The sequence below is a fragment of the Carassius gibelio genome, chromosome B15 (genome assembly GCF_023724105.1).
Source record: "Carassius gibelio isolate Cgi1373 ecotype wild population from Czech Republic chromosome B15, carGib1.2-hapl.c, whole genome shotgun sequence".
NCBI lineage: Eukaryota > Metazoa > Chordata > Actinopteri > Cypriniformes > Cyprinidae > Carassius > Carassius gibelio.
In genome coordinates, this window is record NC_068410.1 from 23,042,120 (window position 1) to 23,064,154 (window position 22,035).

A 22,035-nucleotide genomic window follows, 5' to 3' on the forward strand; every position below is an offset into this window, starting at 1 on the left:
GTTAAAGAGTTGGATTCCCATGCTAAACATGGACAAAGTTTCAAAAATTAAGTTGTACGTTTGAAGGAGTATTTTTGTTCCAAAATACTCCTTCCTGTTTGTCACAAGTTTTGGAAAGTTTTTTTTCGAGTATGGCTCTGTGTGACGTTAGATGGTGCGGAATTTCCTTATATGGGTCCTGAGGCACGTCTGCCGGAAGAGCGCGCTCCCGTATAGCAGAGCACTGAGAGCACAACAGACTTCACTGATCAGAGCGAGAGCGTCGCGAAATGTCACAAAAGGAGTGTGTTTTTGGTTGCCAGGGCAAGACAACCCTGCACAGATTACCAAAAGAGAAACAGCATTAAGGGACCAGTGGATGGAGTTTATTTTTACAGAGCATCAACGGAGTTGTGCAAGTGTTTGTGTTTGTTCCCTGCATTTCGAAGATGCTTGTTTTACAAACAAGACCCAGTTTGACGACGGATTTGCGTATCGTTTATTTCTTAAGGATGATGCAATCCCAACGAAAAAGGGTCACGATTGTGTGTTGGAACCGCAGGCGGTGAGTAAAACTGCTTCAAATATCTCTGCCTCCTTGTTAGTGCGTCCGCCTCCCATCGGAGACCCGGGTTCGAGCCCCGCTCGGAGCGAGTCCTTGCTGCTGCTGCTCTCGTTCAGTTTCAGCCTTCACAGCTGTCACAGCTTCCAAACGCTCTCAACGCAACTGGCGCTCGTGATTCTTTAGCTCCGCCCACACGTCACGCCTCCAGGCGCTCGTGTTTTTCCGGGAAAAATCGGTACAGATTATCTTTCTCTTATGAATATAATAAAACTAAAGACTTTTTGGAGTTATGAAGGATGCAGTACTACTCTATAGGTACTCAAGATTAACAGGATATTGAGTGAAAACGAGCATTTCACCCCCCCTTTAATTCATTTTGTACCTGGGTCTTCAGTCCGTGATTAGCTCACCTCATCTCTTTTCTGACAAGTCTTCGGGTTCAAGTCATTCCTTAATCACGTGACAGACCCATACGCTATTTCTGACATTTCTGTCACTGTGTTTTTGTTACCGTTTCTTCAGGATCTGTGGTGTGTTATTATTTTATAAATAAATAAAACCCTGTTATAAATAAAATATTGATTAATTTGTCTTTTTGACTGTGATGACACATATACCGGGTCATCACTGGCAGTGTGAAAGTGCAAAATCTACCGACCTGGGAACAATTGCAGGAACACTTTACCTGTGTATTTGCCGGAATGGCAGCATGAAAGGGGCTTTACTCTGCTGACGTAGGATGCTGATGTCCGTGATTGAGTCGCCAATGGCCTGCAGCTGTGCAGTTTAAAAGAGACTAAAACTTTAATGGCAAAGAGAGAGACGGGGGTGCTAGGCGAATGTGTGAAACTCTGTGAAGACTGTGAAGATTAGTCTGAGAGTTTACTTTTGTTAGGGTTAAGGTTCTGGCTTTGCCGTAGTTCACTTGTCGATTGATTTTGATGTGCGCGTTGCACCTGTTTGATGTTATCTGATCACCTGTTGAGAATCGTTAGTCTCTGATGAGAGTTGTGCAAGTTGTGTTGGAGAGGTTGTGGGTAAGGTAAGCATGTCGCGACATACACTTACATCATGTAGGTTTCTCTTACAGTATTAGACACACTAGGTTAGAGAGGGAGGGGCAATTTTTGTTTATGTTTTTGTTTGATTAGTTAGAGTAGGGTTAGTTATGGCATCTTTTACGCTGAAGATGTTTGTTTCTACATTTTCTGTTGATAGATAGTTTAGTCTGGTTAACTTTAGTTGGGGCTTTGGGGGGTTTGCTTTGTTTAGTTTTTTTTATTTAAGCATCTCTCTCACTCCTTCCTCTCCTCCAATTTGTTTTCCGTCCGTTTTTCATTTGATTGTGCATATTATAAATATAACTTTACTGCTTCATCCTCTTTCAAGCACTGTAAAAAGAAAACAACATTAGAACCTAAATTACTGTCTGTTTCGGTGGCCGCAGAGTATCCCTTTAATATTGATCAGTAATCATTTTACTCACAAATAAAAAAAATAGAGGATACAGTTTAGGGGGACAATTCGACAAATAATAATTTTTTACATTATTTTAAACTTTTAAACTATTACTCAAACTTATTTGTTTGAATCATTACAAAACGGAAGCACACGATTAAACACTATAATAAACTCTTTATAATGTCTCTCTCTCTCTCTCACACACACACACACACGCACACACACACACACACACACACACAAACATATTCACCCAAAATATTAAGTAATTTCATTATATGTCTGAGTCATCTAAGGTTTAATTTTAATTAAATTGTATTTTATCTACACTGTGATTAGCACACAAAACTGAAAAGCACAAATTTCTTTCTTTCTTTCTTTCTTTTGATAGTCAATTAAAAATACCACTTTCCTTATTAAGCACAGAAACCTCAAAATCCAAGCATATTCTTTTATTCTTTAAACTTGCCTCAGTTGTGTAATATCACTTTTGAACTGGATCAGTGTGTCTGTTTAGTGTCATGTGTTGTATATCACACATAGTTCTTTATGGCATAGCTGCTGTGGGTGTCAGTCTTTGTTAAGGTGTATCTCGGTGAGTAGTTGTGCCGCTCTGGTGGGCAGCTGGTGCAGAGAACCGCCCCACCGACGAACAGAAAGCCCGAAGTGACCCAGCCCACATAAAGCGCCGCCCCCATCTCCCTCTTCAGCGCTTCGTGGACGATGGGATTGTGAAAGTCTCTGATGATGGAGTCGGCCGTCCAGGACACGGGCACCACTGCGGTCAGTCCAGAAAGCATGAAGGTGATCCCAGAAACCACCACGATCCGTGCTTTGGCTCGTGGGTTACTGAGGCAGTTTGTGCAGTCAGCCCCCACCAGAAAGATGAGGAAAGCCAAGCAGGCCATAGCCATGGAGGTCACGATCAGCCCACGAGAAGCCTGCAGGAAAGGATCCAAATCCAGCAGCGCGTCATAGAGTTTACACTGCATCTGACCGATGCGCTCGTACACACACGTCATCCACAGACCCTCCCAGAAGACCTGAGCCACCACAATGTTTGTGCCGATGAAGGCCGTCACCTTCCACATGGGCAGAGCACAGATGATGATGGTTCCTGCAAAGCCGATCATTGAAAGAGTGATTCCCAAGACCTGCAGAGCCATGGAGGGGCTGGGGAGGATAGAGAACAAACGTTAGGAAATTGGTGTTTTATTTCTGAGCTTATTTACAGTGCTTTTCATTATGAAATAGATGTGATTAAGTTGCAGCAATACAAAGAAATATATTTCCTCATATATGAATGATCAATGTATTAAATGACATAACGGTATATTAGAAATTATACAGTATAATATATTTTGTAAATGCATTACAGTATATTGAATAATACACAAGGAATTGCTGCTTTTATATATCTAAAAATAGTTAACAGTATATTTACTTATAGACGGTTTCATCGGGCGCACACACTTGGCCCTAAGTTAACTTCCGGTCTGTGTTTGTTTATCAGTCTGGCCATAGCACTGTCTACTATAGCAGTTAAAGTTAGACTGAAGTTGGGCTCAGGTGGTTGTGCTGTGGGATGTGTTGGCCATACATTTATTTATTTGTGACACTCACAATATCAGTTCTTATATCACTATACTTCTGCTGGCAGAGAATGAATTTACATTTTCAGTAACTATGATTTACACAGTAAACATATTTTGCTTGTTATCAAAAATGATCTACTCTTGAGGAACTACTTAGCTGTAGTTCCTCAAGTCTACTGAAAGTTAGAGGCACAAAAACGCGCATATAATATAAAATATGCTTTATAATATATAGATGTACATGTGATAAGATACAGCACTGCATGTGTAAAAATATATTAAGCATATTTTCACTCATGCAGTATACACACATACTATATGTTTCTTATTTTTGACAATCTCTTTGTAACACTCTTCTTTAGCAGACTATCACTGTGCTGAAAATTGCACAGCCATTGCTTTTTATTTATTTATTTGTTTTTAAAATGAAGTAGCATGTATTTTAATGTTGTCTGCTCTTCTGCACAAACTCACACACACCAGAAACACTTTTAACATTTCAAAATAATACAACATTAAACACTAACAGATCTTCCCCTATATTAATAATAAGCAAAAACACGACATAACACTTATTACATTTTTTTAAAACATTTTGTACTGTCCTTTAACAGTCAGAACCAAAGCATGCTGGGAACTAATGTCTATATACATTCACATTTATATGGGAACATCTATGTGCAATACATACTCAATAAAGGATCAAACAATGAATATTATTTTTATGTCTTTATTTCTAAATATATTTGAATGTATCAATATATATAGCCATACATAGTCAAGGCATATATTAAAAAAATATAAGCACTAGTTTCCAATATATGGAAATATTTTATATATTGTATTATATTTTGAGGTTTATTGCCATATAGTTTTGTTTTGAAGGGCTAGCATATGAATGACTTTTTCTTGATGGGGGCAGAATCAAACTATGGATGATGTTTAATTGGAATTGGTTCAACTGAGACGTTTGTGTTTGGAGCGTGAATGAAACCGATACTGACTGAGGAGCAGATTTCTCAACATAGAGCTGGAGAGGTGCTTGTCATGCTTTTATTTCTCTCTTTGACATCATTACTTAACATCTCTGAGAATGCGACGCATGGGCTCCGATATAAAAGAATTTGCATGTGCTTCACTTCACAAAATACATGACATTTCCTTGAAGTTGTTATCTGAAATAACTCTGTGACCCGAGACTGCTGAGAAGGGAAAATAAGAAAATGAACAAATGATGCTTTCACTGTAAGCAAGGCCAGGTTGTTTGTGTATTTAAACCTGAGTACAGTGTAATTTGAGCCTTTAAGGAAGGCTATGTGGGAGAACTGGTTTTCAGTTTAACTGAGTAACTAAACTGAACTCTTGTTTATATGAACAATGAATTCAGATATGTCAGACATAGAAAGAAACACTTACGTCACATTACCCATTACTTTTGTAACTCTTTGTACAGGTGAAGGAACAGGCAGCAGACGGAATATACATCATGATGCCATCATAATTAACTACTGTAACCTAAACCCACTGTAAAAATGGCTGTAGTGTAATAGAAACTGTTAAAATAAACATCTTGTTCTGAAAGTGTATGTCGTTTCTTCGACTGACTAATGCTATCAGTAGATGTTCTTGAACAGCAGGTTCTTCTAGTGCTGTGTACTTTGTGTTCCAGTCCTCCTACTCAGACTGTGAGATTGAACACAGAAAAGCAAAATAATACAAATTAAATCAAATAATACTTAGCAATAAAATGAAGTGAAATAAAATAAAAACTCCAACAATGACTTAGGAAGCATGTTTCATTCAAATAAAACACAAAAACGACTTAAAAACAGCCCATCAGCAAAACATTCCACAGCAACTACTTATCCACCATGTACTGATACAGATACATAATCTTTGACCAAATTACATCTTCCTCTGGGAGCTTTTTCATCACTGAGCAGCAATAATTTAAGTTCAAATTTTTTTTTGGCAGTAAATTCAGTCTCACTAAAACAAATATATATATATATATATATATAGCCATTTTTGACATTTAAAAAATATGAGTATATATTTTTAAATGCATTTCAAAATATATTCTGGTCTCCATATTTTCAATACATTCAAAAATGCATTCACATTTCACAATTTTTTTTTATTTGGTGTCTATAACACTTATTGAGAACATACAGTATATTAAATCTAGCTTTGATCTCTTTTAGGCTGTTTAGTCCACATTTGCATTTAGAATAACGATTGGAAAATGTAGACTTATATTTAGGTATAAGAAGATCTAAACAAAATATATTTTCAACATATTAAATCAATTTTATTTAAATTCTTTATTTACACCATATATTGAAAATATATTTTGGCCAGAAAACATATTGTGCGCTATGGGCATATTTCATTAATATAAAACTGTGGACAATATTATTGACAAGCAAGTGCTTTTGCGCAAGCATTTACAAAAGAAAATTCAAAGAGCTAAAGGTGCACTAAATATTTCACATACAATATTTTGTCACTTCAAGACACACCACAAAATTATCTTTCAAATAGTTTCTGATAGTCTGATGGCAAAGATGCAGGTCTGGGGAGGAGTTGGAGAGCGTGAGACTGGTGCTGTGTGCATGGTTCAGAAGAGCATCATCCCCTCTGGAAGGCTTAAAGACAAATGTACACAAGTTTTTCTCTTTTGGTGTACAAGAACTGCAAAGTAGCCCCCCTCCCAGCACCAGAAGCAGCCCTGCAGCCCAGCCGAGGTAAAGAGAAGCCCTCAGCTCCCTGCGCTGAACATCCAGATACAGGGGGTCATAGAAGTCATTCACCATAAAGACAGCAGCCCAGGACACAGTGATGAGACACAGAACTCCAGAGACCATCAGAAGCACGCAAGCAACAACGGATGCTTTCATTTTTCCTCGTTCCTCAGCTATAAAGTTAGTGCATTTCCCTGAGAGGAGTGCCACAAGAATCCCAATATACGATTATAGGTTCAGTAACAGAGAATGCACGTGCTTATAAAATGTAAATCACAATTTTGCATCATTTTTCTGAAGGTATGGGCCAGGTTAGGTGTGATCGGATTGGACAATGTAAAAAGTCCACAAATTGCATTCAAATAAACACACTTTTTGATTGGTAATTACGGAGCACCACACATGACATGCAAGAAAAAAATAAATAAATTGTGCACACGATTCGTTCCCTCAATGTACTAAAACATGCACACGATTACTATTGCGTTCACTCGATTTGCTAAATCGTACGCACGATTTAGCAAATCGAGTGAACGAATTAGGAAATCATGAGCACAATTTATAAATCGAGGGAATGCAATAGTAATCGTGTGCACGTTTTAGTACATTGAGGGAACGAATTAGTAAATCATGCACACAATTTAGCCTAATATTTTTTCCTGCATGTCATGTGCGGGGCTCCATAGGTGATGACAGTCGTATGTAATTTCAAGATGCACAAACACAACACAACGCAACATATCATTATTTTTACACCCGCTAGAGGGCACTAAACTTTAAAACGTAAATATAGGCCGTAATACCATGCTTGCACGAACGTCCTATAGGGTCGTTTTTTTTTTTTGGAGGACAATCTGTTCAATTCGAGCCGTAGATTCAGAAAAATACATACTAGTCCACATGAGAATCTCCACAAAATGAGGCAAAGCGTCCTTTTGAGATTCTTTGCATTTCTGACAATAAAGGGCGTTTTAAATATATGAGACATCAGTTTATGGTGTTTAAGGGGGGACTTTTGTTTAATCAAACTTTTTTAGAAGCATACTGAAAGATTTCTACAGTTTGAATTCTGTGTTTCTATATTCATCCAGGTCCACATGAAGAACAGTATTTAATGTTAACACAGAAATGTCTCACAAAAGTATGTGACCAATGCCTTTGCTTTCACCACCGCTGACATCTTGTCTTACCGGTTTGGGAGGACCTGTGTAAGTTTCAGCAAAACAACTTCACAGTGTTTTGGTTGGCACAGAGATTCTGTGTTTTCTATTTCCGTTTTTTTTGCTTGAACTTTTTCTAATTTACTGAAAAATGAAACATTAATCTCAGGGATGGATTTAATGTTGGCATGGCCTCATTTCAAAAGGGCCCATCATCAACACATTCCACTGTTTATACCTGTAGGACCCATCATATGGTATTGACACAGACACATAATCTGAATTTGATCAAATTCTGATTAATAACATAATATTATTCTACATGCACTGAAAACACGGCCATTGCCTTTTCCAGGAGGCTGAAAGAAAGTGTGGTCCTCCTCTTTTTAGCCTCTTCATGTGGATCTAGTGAATTTACTCTTTGATTTATGTTGAATTAGCCTTTTTTAAAGCTTGCTGGCTTAAAATGATTTTAATCCACTACTGGTCTTTCACCACTGAGCAGCATAATTGTATTTTTTGGCAAAAAGTTATAGAGTATGTGTTTACCCATTTGAAAAAGTGCAGTCAATGAGCAAATATTAGTGAAGAAACAATTGTTTAGTGGGTCTAATTTTCACTAAATTTATTTTAATGAAGTGGACACAGCCTAAATATGCATGATTGTTGTTTATTAAATTTTTTTTCACAGCAAAATAGAGATTGGTTTAACAGCATTGCTTAAAAACGGTTTTACAGGAGTTCTTCTCTAACATCTCTGTCGCTATTTTCAAGCTTCAGCAAAATCTAAGTTTTCTTTGATGTGAGAATATTCAGTACTGTCAAAATATCATTATGAAATGAAGCCAATGCAGTATTAATAATCTGTTTTACAGAAGCATTAATTTTAATAAACAAAAGTAAGACAAATTTACTGATTGAGACATCTTTGCAAAAAAAAGCTTATTTATGTAAGAAAAAAATGTATATGGTTATTGCACATTTTATAAAACCATGGCCTTTGTAATTGATTAAGAGTCAGATACCCATAATGATTAATGGAACTATTCATATTGTCATATTGAACATAAAAATACATAAAACAAAAACGAGAACAGCTTGTTTCTATAATAAAATAAAATAAAATAAAAAAAACAGTTTCAGATCTCCGTAGCTTCACTGAGTTAGATTCCTCTCATCACATTATAAATGCATACTTTCTCATTCAGTGATCTGTAGAATCACAGCACAAAGTCTCAGTAAATAAACTACGCCATATCAGAGACTGTCCTCCCTTCGTTTCTCCTTGGGAAACAAAAACAGAAATGGGAAAAAAAATAGGTTTTTGTAAGTGAAAAGGTCTTTGCATGCTTGATTACTTTCAGACGTAGGCTCTGCTGGTGGCAGTGGACCGTGGCTGAGAGTACTTGATGTTGTATTTTTCCTCTTTAGGTGGGCAGGAGCTGCACAGAATACCTCCTCCCAGGAGCAGCAGTGCAGCCGCACCGAATCCGATATAGAGAGAAGGCCCGAGCTCCCTCCGTTGGGCATCTGTGAGCATGGGATTGTAGAAATCCCTGACGATGGTGTTAGTTGACCAGCAGACGGGGACCAGGACCAGCACTCCAGCGACGATGAAGATCACACCACTGGCAATAGCTACCTTTGCCTTGCTGTCGTCCCTCTCAACAAAGTTGGTGCATTTTCCACCGGCAATCCCCAGGATGAGCCCAAAGAGGCAGATAATGATGGCGATGATCACAAGCGCCCGAGCAGCCTGCAGGTCCTGAGGTAAAGCCAGGAGTGAGTCATAGATCTTGCACTGCATCTGTCCTGTGCTCTGGACTACACAGTTCATCCACAAGCCCTCCCAGACGATCTGTGCTGTCACAATGTTGGCTCCAATGAACGCAGACATCTTCCACATAGGAAGGGCGCAAATAATAATCGCTCCCAAGAAACCGATAATGGCCAGGGACAGGCCTAGAATCTGTCGACACATAGACACCATTTTTCTCTCGTTTGTTCAGCTTCGTTGGATGGAAAGTGTTTTCTCCTCGGTTAATCGTAGTACTGACTTCTGATCTTAGCTTTCAGATTTTTAAGATTGTCTGAGAAGGGAGGAGTCCAGGTCAGATGACCCTGAAACCGGGTTAAGGTGAATTTTCAAGCCTGACCAGATTCCCCAGCAAGGAATGACGGTTTCGGTGAGAAGGGCATCAATGAGCAACAATAAAGCATCACACAAACACAAAGAAACCAAGACATCAACCAAAAGGATTGGGTAGTTATCACACAAACTTGTTGAGACTCAAAAAAAAAAAAAAAACTATTGAAACTAAAAATAAAGCTAAGCGATATTATCAAATTTTCATTTTTTTTTTCATTATTTTTATTTCGTGTTTTAATATTTAAGCATTTTTGTCTATTTGACAGCAATAGTCAATTTCAAGCTCAATTTTCAGTTAATGAAGTGTTAATATAAAAATGAAATTCTGAGATAATTTATAATAATAGTATATTTATTGACATAGTACTTGAAAATGTAATATACTCTGTTGAAACATACATATATACATACTTCATTAGCGTTAAATCATATCTGCCAGTAGAACAACTTAAATGAGAGGAGAAAAGAGTACAAACAAGATTTTCCAAATCATCTCTATTCAAAGACTAGCAAAGAATGAGACACTGCAAGTAAATCATACCTACATTTACACATTTTATTTAAGCAAACACTTAATTAAGTAAAGATTACATTAAAAAAAGTTTCAGAAAGTGTAAGTTCCAATTATTGTCCATTAGCTAAAGATATTGTCCTGGAACAGGTGAGTAAGTTGGGGCCGAATAAGCTTTGTTAGGAACATAAGCTCCAGTATATACAGCACTCGGGGCGTATGTTTTGGCAGGCATATAAGATCCAGGAGGCCCATACATAGGTCCTTGGTAGGGGTACATGCCTGGATAATTTGGATACATATCTTCATTTGGTGGGCAGGAAGTACACAGAATGATCCCTCCAAATAGAAGAAACCCTGAGGCGCCCCAGCCAATGTATATGGATGCCCCAAGCTCCCTCTTTTGGGTCTCGATTGTGAGAACGCTCTGGAAATCTGAGATGGTGTAGGCTGAGGACCAGCAGACAGGAATGAGACAGACGGCTCCAGCTATAATGCACAGGATGCCACCAAGAATCACCACTTTGGCCATGGAGGACTCTTTCTTCAGACAGCTGGTGCACCGGCCTCCCACAAACGTCAAGAGCATCCCAACAAAGCCGATCACTATTGCGATGACGGTCAGCGCACGTGCCGCTTGCAAGTCCTGGGTCAGTCGCATGATTGAGTCTTGGACTTTACACTGCATCTGTCCTGTGCTCTGGACCACACAGTTCATCCACAAGCCGTCCCAGACGATCTGGCCCGTGACGATGTTGGCACCGATGTACGAAGTGACGCGCCACATGGGAATGCCACAGCAGACACATATGCCAATGAATCCAATGAAGCACAGGACCTGTCCGGAAACCTCTTTAGCAATCCTCCCCATGTTGAAGCTGCTGGTGCCGTCAAACTCAAACGCAGCTCTTGGTTTGGTCTTATCCCATAAGTGTCTGAAAAACAAGCAGGAAGTGATGGCCTGTTTGATTAAGACACAGATCCTCACTGGGAGGAGTTTTGTGGATATTCCTGCTGAACCAGATTCCAAAGAAAGATTCTTTGTATATGCAGCCTGCTCAGTACTTTCCATGGAAATGTGACAGATCTGGTTTGGACAGTCTATAGTTGTTATAGATGATGTTATTTTTGAACAAAGATTTGAAGATTCTCACAGATGAGTGCAACATTTGTCAAGTTAATGAAATGCTAAAAAAATATAGATTAATAAGTACATATGATTTATGTTATCAGATGCAGTAACAAAAATGTAGTACTGTGCTCAATGTAAAAATATCGTCACCGTCTATATATATATTGTCACCGTCTTCAACTGGGGTGCCCGTCTTCTGTGAGTGTTGTGTTTGTTTGGTGCCATGTGCTTTGTCCTGTCTCTTTTCTTACCCCGCCTATCTGGTTACCTCATCATTGTTTTAGATGCTACACCTGTATTTCTCCCTTGCTCCCGGACTCATTTGCCTTCACTCCACACAGCTGTGTCACCCACTCAAAAATTCACTCTACACACCTGTTCACATACTCACACACACAGCTGTTCCCCATTTGTTTTGGAGTATATATTCTTGTCTCACCCACCACTCTGCATGGCTGTATTGTCTAATGTCATTTTGTATGTTTAGTGTCTCGCATTTTGGCTGCGTCTGCTCTGTTCCTGTGATTTGTTTCTGTTTTGTTTTTTGCCTTGTTGGCCTTTTTGTTCCTATTAAAGTATATTTCCCTGTATTTGGACCCAGACCCTGTTCCTTCTTTGCTGGTCCGTGACATACATACATATATATATATATATACACAGTGCTTTCAGTGGGCCGGTACGCACTCAGTAACGCCACTTCCAAATATAGCTCTTGAGCGTATCGCGACCTTTCCGTGTGCCCAGATGGTGTTTTTAGTGTACCGGTACGCTCATTTGGACATCTGTTTTAATAGAGGATTTCATCTTTTGCCTGCGCTGCCGCTTTCAGAGCGCCCTTCACAATGCAAGCTTCCTAATTTGTCCCACTGAGAGCAGAGACTACATTACCCAAACACCCTTGAGTTTTGCAAGTGAAAAGCGCATGTGTCGCTTTTTCCGCTGTCAGTAAAAACTCAATGTGGCCGGAGAGAGTGTGTGAAATGTGCACAGTCAACTCTGTAAAAATTCAAATACAATGAACAACACAATATGCTCTCCTGGCGTCAGACTCTGAGGACTAAAACAACACGAGCCTGCATGATATCGCTGCAGGTCAGATGCAAGCTAATGAAGTAAAGCAGTAGCTCTTTCAGTCCCGAAATCTAAACTGTTGTCCCGAATCTGGCCCTAATTGTCCCGGAAATTATACTAAAGCAAAATCTTTACTAGTTATTGTCTTATAAACATTAAAAACTGTCTGTGGAGGTTGAGTCATCCTGTACCGGCACCTCTTTTGGGCCACTTAAAGCACTATATATATATGCCAGGGTGTGCCTGTGCCACCCACAGTGGCAGCTGGCACACCTAAAAATAGATGCAGAATTCTCTGGCTCAGCGCCAGCCGACGCGCGAAAGCGGTTTGAATCTGGCAGTTCTGTGACATCACTGAACATTCTAAATCATACATTTACATTTACATTTATTCATTTAGCAGACGCTTTAATCCAAAGCAACTTACAGATGAAGACAGTGGAAGCAATCAAAAACAACAAAAAGAGCAATGATATATAAGTGCAAATCTCAGTTAGGTTAACACAGTACACCTAGCATGGGATTTTAAATAATATAATAAATAAAAAGAAAACAGATAGAATAAAAAAAGAACAGAGCAAGCTAGTTAGAGGTCTTTACACATACACACACATATATAATTGCATAATAAATAAAAAGAAAAATAGAATACAAAAAGATTAGAAAGGTAGTTAGATTTTTTAAGGACAGAATTATAATATTGAGTGATAAAGTTAGAGGGTCAAATAAAGATGGAAGAGATGTGTTTTAAGCGGATTCTTGAAGATGGCTAAGGACTCTGTCCAGATTGAGTTGGGGAGGTCATTCCACCAGGAGGGAACATATAATTTAAAAGTCCGTAAAAGTGACTTTGTGCTTCTTTGGGATGGCACAATCAAGCGACGTTCACTTGCAGAACACAAGCTTCTTGAGGCACATAAGTCTGAAGTAACGAATTTAGGTAAATGGGTGCAGAGCCAGTGGTAGTTATGTAGGCAAACATCAATGCCTTGAATTTTATGCGAGCAGCTATTGGAAGCCAGTGCAAATTGATAAACAGAGGTGTGACGTGTATTCTTTTTGGCTCATTAAAAATTAATCTTGCTGCCGCGTTCTGGATTAATTGTAAAGGTTTGATAGAATTGGCTGGAAGACCTGCCAAGAGGGCATTGCAATAGTCCAGCCTGGAAAGAACAAGAGCTTGAACAAGGAGTTGTGCAGCATGTTCCCAAAGAAAGGGCCTGATTTTCTTCATACTCTCAGGGGCACAGAAATAAGAATCCAGTATATGGTGCAATAATGATAAAAATTAATTTAATTTACATTTCAAATTATTTTTGTTAAAATATATCTGCCGACATTTGGACTGCAAACCAATCAACAAACAGCAGCTGACTGTGACCACAGCAGTCTAAACAGATAATTTTTGATTGCACATTGCTAGCTAGCAAAATGTCGCAGAGCTCCTTTCTTAATTTTTTTTTTAGCAAAAAAACTTGGCTTGATGAACAGCCGGACACAAAGCCTAACGTTACACCTGATGAGGATGTTTCTCCCTCCCTGGGCCCAACATCAACAGACAGTGTTGCCAGATTGGAAATGTCCAAGTATCGTACCAGAAGTTCAAAATTATCGTATTTGGAAGAAAATTATTACATTTAACAATTAACTACATTTTGACACGACCTGCAAATTACCACAAGTAGTATGGTTGGACGGAAGCAGTGCGACAAAAATACTATCCCATAATTTTGCACAGTAATCTGACAATAAATGTGGCACACCCAGATTTTCATATGCACACCCAGAGTCCCTTTTCTGGCTACACTACTGATATATACACATACATTTTTATACTTTTAAGCATAAATGCTTAGCTTGGACTATTTCTCGCTGCTTCTTCATGCTTTGCGTAATCATGTCAGGAAGTTCACACGTGGTTTGTTCTTCATCTGTTTACTTGGTTCAAAAAGGTAGGGTAGGGCGAAGAACTCCATTTAATTTTCTAATCCAACTTCAAAATCATCCTACAATGTTGTTTTACCTTTTTTGTAATGGGCATTTGACTTTCTTCGCATGCTTGCATTGTAAACACTGGGTCAGTACTTCTGCTAAATCTAGCAGGGCCTTGTCATTTCTAGGCTGGACTACTGAAATGCTCTTCTGGCTGGACTTCCATCAAGCACAATCAAACCTCTAAAATTAATTCAGAATGAAGCGGCATGACTGGTCTTCAACAAGCCCAAAAGAGCCCATGTTACACCTCTCTTTATCTCCTTGCATTGGCTACCGGTTGCGGCTAGCTTCAAGTTCAAGACATTGATGCTTGCATATAGAACAACCACAGGCTGTAAAGAGGCTAATATGCTAAAACGAGCCTGTCCTCCAACAAAAAAGACCATATAGGTCCTTTGTGCAAGCATTTATTACGACCTATATTTACGTTTTAAAGTTAAGCGCCCTCTAGCGGGCGTAAAAATAATGACAGTATTGCGTTGCGTCTGTCGTCATGAATTGACGTATAACGTCATTACCAATCAAAACGCACGTTTTTTAAATGCAATGTGTGGGCGTTTTACACCGATCTCATAGTATTTCCTACATATTTTACTAGGTGGCTTATTCGTTCGAATGACCACACCTAACCCCACCCCTAAACCTAACCCTCACAGAAATCATGCTAAATTATGATTTATTGAGTATATACATTTTCGTGCACGTCCATTCCTGGGATCGAACCCATGATAGCATGATTACATATCAAGGTATAATGCAATAATCTACTAACTGAGCTACATGAAACACAAACCAGAGGGCAAATCAGTACAAAAAAAAGAGTACAATACATTAATATGAAAACGACCTTTTGCAGATAGGGGCGCAGTTGTAGTATACGCTCTGATGGGTCGTATTTCAGGGATTTGGACAAACGACCTATATAAGCGTATTGGTTGGAGGACAGGTTGGCTAAAACGGAACCAAGAGAGAAATATTCTGATGTTTTGATCACTAGAGATGACATTTTACCATACCATTTAAATATTTCTTTCTTATTTATGTATGAAATAATATTATAAGTGTACTACACAAAATGTTTTAAACGTGTATGTGTTGTTTTTTTGTATGTTTTAATTAATAATTTTCTTCAGGCAGGTGCTGCACTGGCCTTTCACAAATGTCAACAGCATCCCAATAAAGCCAATCATTACTGTGATTGCAAGTCCTGGGTCAGCTGCATGATTGAGTCTTGGACTTTATACTTCATCTGTCCTCTGCTCTGCATCACACAGTTCATCAGACTTCTTTGAAGTGTCTTCAAACAAAGATGGGCCCATTAATTATTTAAATAATAAACATGTATTGCTTGTGATACTTGTGATATTTTCTTTTAATTAAATAATTGTTTGGTTTGGCTCGGCTACCAGGTCAGACATCAGGAAATTGCAATGCACAGTCAGGACTGCTGAGAGGATTATCAGTGCTCATTTGCCCAACCTTCGAGACCCCTCACATCCAGCACACACACTCCTATAGACTGTTGCCCTCTGGCCGGTGCTACAGAGCACTTAGCACAAAAACAGCCAGACACAAGAACAGTTTTTCTCCCCTGGCCATATCCCACCCGAACATCTGTAAAAAACTCATCAAAACATTCCGCTATTAATTATGGAAGCCCGTTCCCACCACTGAATAAAAAAATAAAACAAGGTAATTGTGACTTTTTATCTCACATTTCTGAGGAAAAAAGTTCTTATCTTTCAATTCTGACTTTATAACACACAATTGTGAGTTATAAAGTCAAAATTGCGAGTTATAAAGTCAGAATTGCGAGTTTATATTTCACAATTCTGGCTTTTTTTCCGTAGAATTGTAAGTTATAAAATCAAAATTGTGAGTTATAAAGTCAGAATTATGAGATATAAACTCACAATTGTGAGAAAAAAGTCAGAATTGTGAGATAAAAAGTCCAGGTACCTTGTTTATTTATTATTTAGTGGTGAAAATGGGCTTCTATAGTAAATACCACATTTGCACATACACAATTGTGTTTGTCCATATTTTCATTTTTCTCTATATTTCTATTACTATAGTGTTATTTATAATTTATTGTCTACTCTCTCTATTATTAGTGTTTTTTATAACATTAAATTCTATGTGTGTACTGCACTGCAATGTATGCTTGTATTTTCTGTACTTTAAACTCCTGACACCATTACAAGTTATTTGTGTGTGTAAACACAAATGACAATAAAGCACTTTCTGATTCTGAATTAATACCATACATCAGTCAGACAAATTAGGATCCTTTGTTGTTATTTTATTGAAATAATACACCTGATAAATTAGAGGTTAATAAAAAAGGTATTATTGTTCACCAGTGCTGGGTAGTAAGTAACTGATTAATTTTTGGAATCTGATTATGTAATTCAGATTATTTATAATCTGGATTATGTAATCAGATTCCAAATAATTAAGTACTAGTAACTAGATTAGGTAACATATTAAAATACTCATAATCAGACTATATAGTTTTTTATTGATGATGTGATTGCATATTATTCACAGAATAGCAATTAGCTATTTACAATTAATTGAATCTCCCTAATTCTACTTTTTCATCTTTTAAAGGTTCTTTCTAAATTAGCCTTCCACTCACATTTAGAATATAATATACAGAAATACATTGCAGTTTTGTGGACATTTACACAAATACCAGTCATGTGGATATAATTATACAAAAAACGGAGAGGCCACACAGCATTTGATCAATGTGTGGACTTACAAAAAAATAAAAAATAAAAAGTGTTTAAGTGTTTTCTCAACATTTCAGCATTGCATCGGCTACTGATGAACACATTCATGTTTATTTGACTTCTCACTCAATGAGTTAACCGTGTGCTACTATGACTTTGGAAGGCTTTTGTCTTTAAACAAAACACACAAATTCATGTTATTTCTTATTTGCATATAGTTGGGTTTATATTACGTAAAATTTTGAAACAGTGACAATTTGTAAGTAATCTACTCAACTGTTATACACATTTTAAATAAATAACCAATCTGCATTTATAATTCCACTTTAAAAGCTGTAATATATACATTAATCTTTTATCATAAGCAACCTGCATTGCACTGAAGGAATACACTTTACCAGTTAAAGCTTTCCCAGAGAATTGAACCCATCATGTTTCTAGTACTTCGCTCTGTTTGAGCGACTGAATTGCCAACATAAAAATAATTTATCTAACGGAAAGTATAAAATTATACATTTAGAGGCATAAATATTATCATAACATGTAATCTCTATTGCGAAGATATGTATTCATAGTTATTTGGGTATTTGTGAAGAGGAAGACTGAAAAAGTTATGCTATTGCATATAAAAAAAACTGTCTCTCAAGTAGTTCTACAGATGAATTGCTGATATACGGTGATGAATTAGATCACTTAAGTGAGTTTTAAGGCCAGTCCTATGGGTTCTGCGTCTCAGACAAACTCTCTCGGAGCAGAATTGGACCTCATTGCGGAGAATTTCGGGTTGTAGATGCGTTCATGCTTCTGTGGGCAGTTCCAGCAAAGTATTCCTCCTCCCAGTAAAAGCAAGCCAGCCGATCCCCAGCCGACATACAGAGCTGCGCCCAGCTCTCTCCGCTGGGCCTCCACCATCATGGGGTTGTAGAAGTTCTGTATGGTGGTGTGTGCCGCCCACGACACTGGGATCAGACAGAGAACCCCAGAGATTATTAGGAAAATGCCTGCAACGATGCACGCCTTTGCTTTGGACCCTTGGTCCTCAATGCAGTTGGTGCACTTCCCACCGGCCAAAGAAATTATGATCCCAAAGAGTCCAGTCAAAATGGAGATGATGATCATGGCTCGGCCCGCTTGGAGATCGGAGCTGAGCGCCAGCATGGAGTCGTAGACTTTACACTGCATCTGTCCAGTGCTCTGCACCACACAGTTCATCCACATGCCCTCCCAGATGACCTGTGCTGTGACGATGTTGGCCCCAATGAACGCAGATACCTTCCACTGGGGCAATGCGCACACGATAATGACCCCCAGCCAACCCAGCATGGCTGTGGATATGCCCATAATCTGGAGTCCTTGGGAGACCATTATTAAACCACAGCCTTTACAGTGATAGAGCAGCCAAAAGTGTGCAAACCAGAGACCTTTGCTATTTATAGGAAGGTTTGAAAAGGTGGAGTTTGGTTCTCCTGAGCTGATGATTTCTACCCAGAGCCCCTATGATTGCACATTGACACTATAAACACAAAACTGGCTTTCGAAGCTACAGCAACACTTCAAGGTCCTTCAAGGCCAGTTACCAAATAGCTTTTCTAAATGACCTTGCATTGACATAAAATGCCCCATGAAAAAATATGGTCTTTATATGGCTGGAAATATTTAATGTATGCTGTCTCCACATTTTTATGGTATAGGTGCAGAAAAACATTACACAATACTCAGATAAACCACACAAAAGGATCAATATAATCTTTATACTGATCAGCTGTGATCTATAATAACTGGAGGGAGATGTATGCTAGTGTTTTTAAGTAGCATACAGTAAACTGTACATCAGCAGCGAAACACTGGTGAATCATACTGCAGTTCCCTCTTAAGGTAGACTTGTGTGTGTTTGTATGTGTAGACACAGATTAATAGCTACAAAACTCTTCTGGACATTTTCATAGTTTATTCACAGGTACAAACATGTTGAAGCTCTTTGAGCTTCAGTGTATTAAAAACCTATACTTCTGAAACCTGAAGCGTAAAGAAAAAAAAAGTACGTTTGGGCCTGAATGCTGTCATCTGGTGATAGAAATGAGAATAACATGACTTCATGTTCAAGTAAAAATCATGTAATGACAGCAATGTCCAGTAGATGGCTGAAGTAATCTATGCGTCCTCCCACAGCGCATGAATGAAAGATTTTATACTAAGAATATTTGGATATTTGTATTGACATTATTCAGTTATTATATGTCAAAGTTTGAAATAAATAGATTATTTATTTATTTATTTTCAAATAATTTTGAGGTATATTTTTTCTTGAAGGCTAACAGTCATACACTACTCTAAGTGTGTGTGATCCTTTGCACTCCTCATGTAGTTAACCCTTTCCATGAGTTGTGACACCTCCCAGATCACTTGTTAATCAGATAATTATCAGAAACCCAACTCTTTCTAAACAAAGTGAGTACAAACTGAACTGTTTGCTAGGTCCTGACATTTATCATTTAAAAATAATTCACATATCCATTTTTATCTGTGTGTAATGAAGCACGAGAAAAAATAATTGTGTGTTTGTAAAGAATTTATTTATTGAAATGCATATATTGAAATCTTTTGTAGCATAGCACAAATATCTGTCACAAAGCACAACAAGATTAAATGTACACTTTGTATTCCTTAACACTATATCTGAAAAGTGAATCCATAGAGCGTGAATCCAGCAAGAAAAAAAAAAAGTATTTACAGTTCTCACACAATGTTTGGCAGTACGGTTCTGTTCAGCGCTGTGATCTGAATCTTTCTTTGTATTTCACCTTTATATCAAATGCTGGCAGCTAATTCAACCAGTGTAAAATTCACATGCATAGTCAACACAACAGGTCAAAAAAGACCAAAGTATGCAAATTAAAGTCACTATTTGGAGTACCCCTCGGTTCCTCTTCATACATAGCCTTTATTTCCTCCAGGCTGAGCTCTGTACTTAACGCTGTACTGATCTTTAGGAGGGCAGTTCGCACATAGCAATGACCCACCAATAAGCAACAGCGCCGAAGCAGCCCATCCAATAAACAGCGAAGCTCCCAACTCTTTCTTCTGTGCGCTGAGGGTCAGAGGGCTGTAGAAGTCCCTTATAATCGTATTGGCCGTCCAGCAGACGGGAATCAAACACAGAACTCCAGCCACGATGAAGATGGCTCCCGAAATGATGCCGACTTTGGCCTTGGCTTGCTCGTCCTCGATGCAGTTGGTGCATTTCCCTCCAGCAGCCGCTAGCAGGATGCCAACGACACCCACCAGGATAGAGATGACCGTCAGGGCTCGAGCCGCCTGCAGATCTGAGCTGAGGGCCAGCATGGAGTCATACACCTTACACTGCATCTGACCTGTGCTCTGCACCACGCAGCTCATCCAGATCCCCTCCCAGGTTATTTGCGCAGTCACTATATTCTGTCCGATGAAAGCCGTGACGTGCCACATAGGGAGAATGCAAACCACGATCACCCCGATCCAGCCGATGATGGCCAGGGCTATGCCCAGCATCTGCATCCCTGCTGATACCATACTAGCACGCTGCTTTGCTTGAGTGTAAAAGAACTGTCTTCGGTCTCTAGAGCTGCTTTAGTGAACATGGGAGTAAAGTGGGCCCTTTTATGTGAAGTGAAACAAGGAGGGGCCGCACGACTCACTCTCAGGTGCACCGTCATCATGATTCGCCCCCTGGCTGTGATGTCATTAATCAAGCAAATCCCAGGGACGAGCCTCAGCTCTTATTGCATTAAGGGTGGATTTGTTTTTGCTAGCGGGACATTTTATGAATCACAATCTTTATAGTTATTCATAGTTTTTGTGGAAAATAAACAGTAGCGTGACTCATGTTTCAACAAGCAAACAGAGCATAGGAGTAACCCATAAATAAACTAGAAGTGAGGGAGATACAAATATAATACTGAAAATGGGCGTCCATATAGGCACGTGAAGTAACATAACTGACTCAAGGGCAATAAAAATAAATAAATAAATAAATAAAAATGAAAAGATTTTGACAATTAGGTTTTCCCCTCTAATACACACATTCAAAAGACACTGAATATTAATTCACCGTCTTGTCTCTTGTTGATAATTACAGATAAAGCTTTAACTTTTTCATAACACTTCATCTCTACTTAGATAATTATGTGACAACTGTACCGTTTTAATTATGGGTTTTAGTAAATTAGTCATTTTGAGCAAAGCGTTTCACATGCCACCCTTTAAATAATACTTCTCTAACACTTTCAGTTTATACTCTCACAAAAAAAAGACTTCAACAGTGAAAGCAGCTGCTTGAATAAGACTGGAAACTTCCTTTCTTTTCATATTTTTATATCTCATGTTTTTTTTTTGTTTTTTTTATAAACAGAAGCATTTCTAAGAGAGAAACGAGATAAAAATAAAAACATGCAGTTGCTGACCTGGTTTCCAGTGTCCAGAGAAAGAGGTGCAATCTTTCCTAAAGCCACTGCAGCACTATATAGTTAAAATAACCAAAATGTGTTCACTGTCCGAGGGTTTGCAGACATTTAGAGGCACACGGTGGACGGGACGAATCAATCTCAGGTGTTTACTTTGCAGAAGATAGAAAAAAAGAGGGACAGAGTAAGGGATACTGATTGTTTCATAAATGAAAGAAGGCTCTGTTTGATGGCCAGGAGGACAATAATGGCTCTGTTTTACATGGCAGCTCATTAAACTCCCCTCGCCAGGAGAAAGAGGATACGGTTCCACACACACACACACACACACACACACACACACACACACACACACACACACACACACACACACACACACACACACACACACACACACACACACACACACACACAGGTAAGGAATGTCTGCAATTAAGGACCCGAGGAAAGATGTTTGCCAAAGATTACCTTCTCAGAGGGACATTTTGAATTCTTT

At 38.6% G+C, this 22,035-nt stretch overlaps 3 protein-coding genes across 4 annotated transcripts; all 3 read right to left on the minus strand.

Moving 5' to 3' along the window:
- Positions 1-2,394: 2,394 nt before the first annotated feature.
- Positions 2,395-21,717, minus strand: LOC127973119 (claudin-4-like). The gene is made up of 2 exons (XM_052577187.1): positions 21,540-21,717; positions 2,395-3,178 (listed from the first exon to the last, which is right to left on the minus strand). Exon 2 carries the CDS (start codon positions 3,169-3,171, stop codon positions 2,539-2,541), a length of 633 nt encoding a protein of 210 aa, XP_052433147.1. The 5' UTR covers positions 3,172-3,178; positions 21,540-21,717; the 3' UTR covers positions 2,395-2,538.
- LOC127973111 (claudin-4-like) lies at positions 8,159-11,533 on the minus strand. 2 transcript variants are annotated; one of them, XM_052577177.1, is made up of 2 exons: positions 10,529-11,244; positions 8,159-9,473 (listed from the first exon to the last, which is right to left on the minus strand). In XM_052577177.1, exons 1-2 carry the CDS (start codon positions 11,234-11,236, stop codon positions 8,865-8,867), a joined length of 1,317 nt encoding a protein of 438 aa, XP_052433137.1. In that variant the 5' UTR covers positions 11,237-11,244; the 3' UTR covers positions 8,159-8,864. The 2 variants fall into 2 exon arrangements, with proteins under 2 accessions (XP_052433137.1, XP_052433136.1); XM_052577176.1 differs by lacking the exon at positions 8,159-9,473 and adding an exon at positions 11,447-11,533 and having other exon boundaries at positions 9,941-11,352.
- Positions 17,151-20,720, minus strand: LOC127973121 (claudin-4-like). The gene is made up of 2 exons (XM_052577190.1): positions 20,106-20,720; positions 17,151-18,425 (listed from the first exon to the last, which is right to left on the minus strand). The coding sequence occupies exons 1-2, from the start codon at positions 20,647-20,649 to the stop codon at positions 17,833-17,835; spliced, it is 1,137 nt and encodes a 378-aa protein (XP_052433150.1). The 5' UTR covers positions 20,650-20,720; the 3' UTR covers positions 17,151-17,832.
- Positions 21,718-22,035: the final 318 nt, after the last annotated feature.